Source organism: Acanthisitta chloris, unplaced genomic scaffold, assembly GCF_000695815.1.
Source record: "Acanthisitta chloris isolate BGI_N310 unplaced genomic scaffold, ASM69581v1 scaffold12142, whole genome shotgun sequence".
Classification (NCBI taxonomy): Eukaryota; Metazoa; Chordata; class Aves; order Passeriformes; family Acanthisittidae; genus Acanthisitta; species Acanthisitta chloris.
The window spans coordinates 5,568-7,629 of record NW_008662212.1 but is presented as its reverse complement, the minus strand read 5'-3'; the positions used below and the strand labels follow the sequence as shown (position 1 = coordinate 7,629).

Genomic DNA, 2,062 nt, shown 5'->3' with positions numbered 1-2,062 from the left:
ACAATTAAGAGGCTTAATTAGCATCTGAATCAACCTTCTCGAACAACCCCCTTTGCAATAGCAGCAAATAATGGTGAGGGAGGTGAAATTCTTCCCTGTGAGGTGTTGAAGCACTGGCACAGGTTGCCCAGAGCAGCTGTGGCTGCCTCATCCCTGGAAGTGTTCCAGGCCAGGTTGGATGGGGCTTGGAGCAACCAGGGCTAGGTGTCCCTGCCCATGGCAAGGGGTGGAACTGGAAGAGCTCTAAAGGACCTTCCACAACCCAAAACATTCTGTGATTCTATGAAGAACCTGCTCACAGCCCTGTGCCCACAACCCTTGCTGGGAGCTCCGGGAGGGATTTCATTCCGGCAGAGCTCCTGTGGGTTTCCCACAGCAACCTGCCCATTATTCCAGGAACGATTAGGATGTGCCCTGTGACCAGCCATGCTCTAACTTCAGGCAGGAGACTTGGGGCAAGGCTGCTCAAAGACACACACACCAGGCACCAGATGTTTCCCTTCTGCAGTCAGAGTGCACGAGAGAGCCATTGGCCCCAGATCACCCCTGGGGACCCTGTGGGAATCCATCACTCCTGTCAGAAGGTTAAATAAGATTTCAATTAAGTGACACATCATCATAGACCAGCTGCTTCAACACCGCCTCCATTTAGATGAGCTCTGCTCTGATGGGAGAGTTGAAAGCCAAACCTCCAGCTGCTCCATACGCCCTGGCATTCCCAGCCTGACCTCCCTCCTCCCTTGCAGCCCTGGCACGCGGCTCTCCAGTGCCCACAGCAGGGGCAGTGTGACCTATTCAGCCAAGGAACTTGCCAAACTGGACGATTTTATTGTTGTTTTTCTCACGGATCTCCCAGCCGTTAGGGAATTGCAGCCCATCCGCACGCAGCCGTGGCCCGGCCAGCCCCCGGCTGCTCCCACAGCTCCACGGTCGTGCATCGCCGCCTTGGTTGTGCCCAGACAGTCATCTCTGACTGCTTGTGGATCGACTGCAGGGAATTAACTCATTTTCTTGCAACATTAGAGGTGAATTAAATGCTGGCTACTTGCTACCAGTCACTGGAGGAATTCTGCTCCTGAGTCCTTTCATGGCCTGAATGCATGGAGGGAAGGGAGGAAGGAAAGGAGGAAGGAGGGGAGGAAGGGAGGAAATAAGCCCTTTCGAGACCACAGAAAATTGCAAAAGGATGTTTCTTCCAACCCGACATGACAAAATTGAATTCCAAGCTATTTAATGCATGCACGAAACGCCACAGAGGAACCCAGCCCGAGCACTCCATCCAGCACGACAGGGAAAGGGGTTCGGAACATGAGCATTGCTCCGGCACCGACTCAGTGCTTCCAGCTCCGGACTTCCAGGCGATTCCACTTAAATGTAACTACCGGGTTAAGGGTTCTCATGGACAGGGCTATCGCCAGCATTTCCATGGACACACAGCTACAGGAACACCGTGGTTATGATCACACGAACGATGGAGGCCTTGGGAAGCTGCTGTCCCGGGGGAGTCGGAGCCCGCTCAGTCCGCAGGACACTACAGCCAGGAGCCCAGCACAGCCTCGTCCCCTCCCCGCCGGGATCCCCCCGCGGGTGCAGCCGCCTGCCCTGGCCGGTGGCATTTCAGGAGAGAAAAACCAGCCCCGTAGGCAGGGGCACGGGGAGCCTCTGGGGTTGTCCTTAAAAACGGGGTTTCACGGGTTACACCGTCACGAGGGTGATGCCATGCAGCCTGCCCACGGCCCGGCCCGCCTCAGACCGGCGTGGTTCGTCTGTTGGCCGGGTTGTTGTGCAAAGACTCCTTGAACTCTTTGGGGATGGAGTTATGGACCTGTAAAAAACCGTGGTCCCGCTCCGAGTTGAGCAGCGTCCCCATGGTGACCTTGGAGGGATCCCTGGAGAGGGTGAACATGGAGATGTCGGTGGAGGGGATGGTGCTGAAGCCCTTGCTGATGGGCGACATGTCCCGGGAGCGGGGCTCGGTGGAGCGGGAGCTGGACCGCCGGCGGAAGCGGTACCTGTAGGGGGGGAGGCGGGTGAACGCCGACCTCTTCAGCAGCTCTGAGTG

At 56.8% G+C, this 2,062-nt stretch overlaps 1 protein-coding gene across 1 annotated transcript in view; it reads right to left on the bottom strand.

Moving 5' to 3' along the window:
• Nucleotides 1-1,214: 1,214 nt before the first annotated feature.
• CACNG3 (calcium channel, voltage-dependent, gamma subunit 3) overlaps nucleotides 1,215-2,062 on the bottom strand; it is a 6,360-nt gene continuing 5,512 nt past the window's right edge. The window contains 1 exon segment of the mRNA XM_009070518.1: nucleotides 1,215-2,061. Coding sequence (XP_009068766.1) covers nucleotides 1,748-2,061 — 314 coding nt within the window. The 3' untranslated portion in view covers nucleotides 1,215-1,747.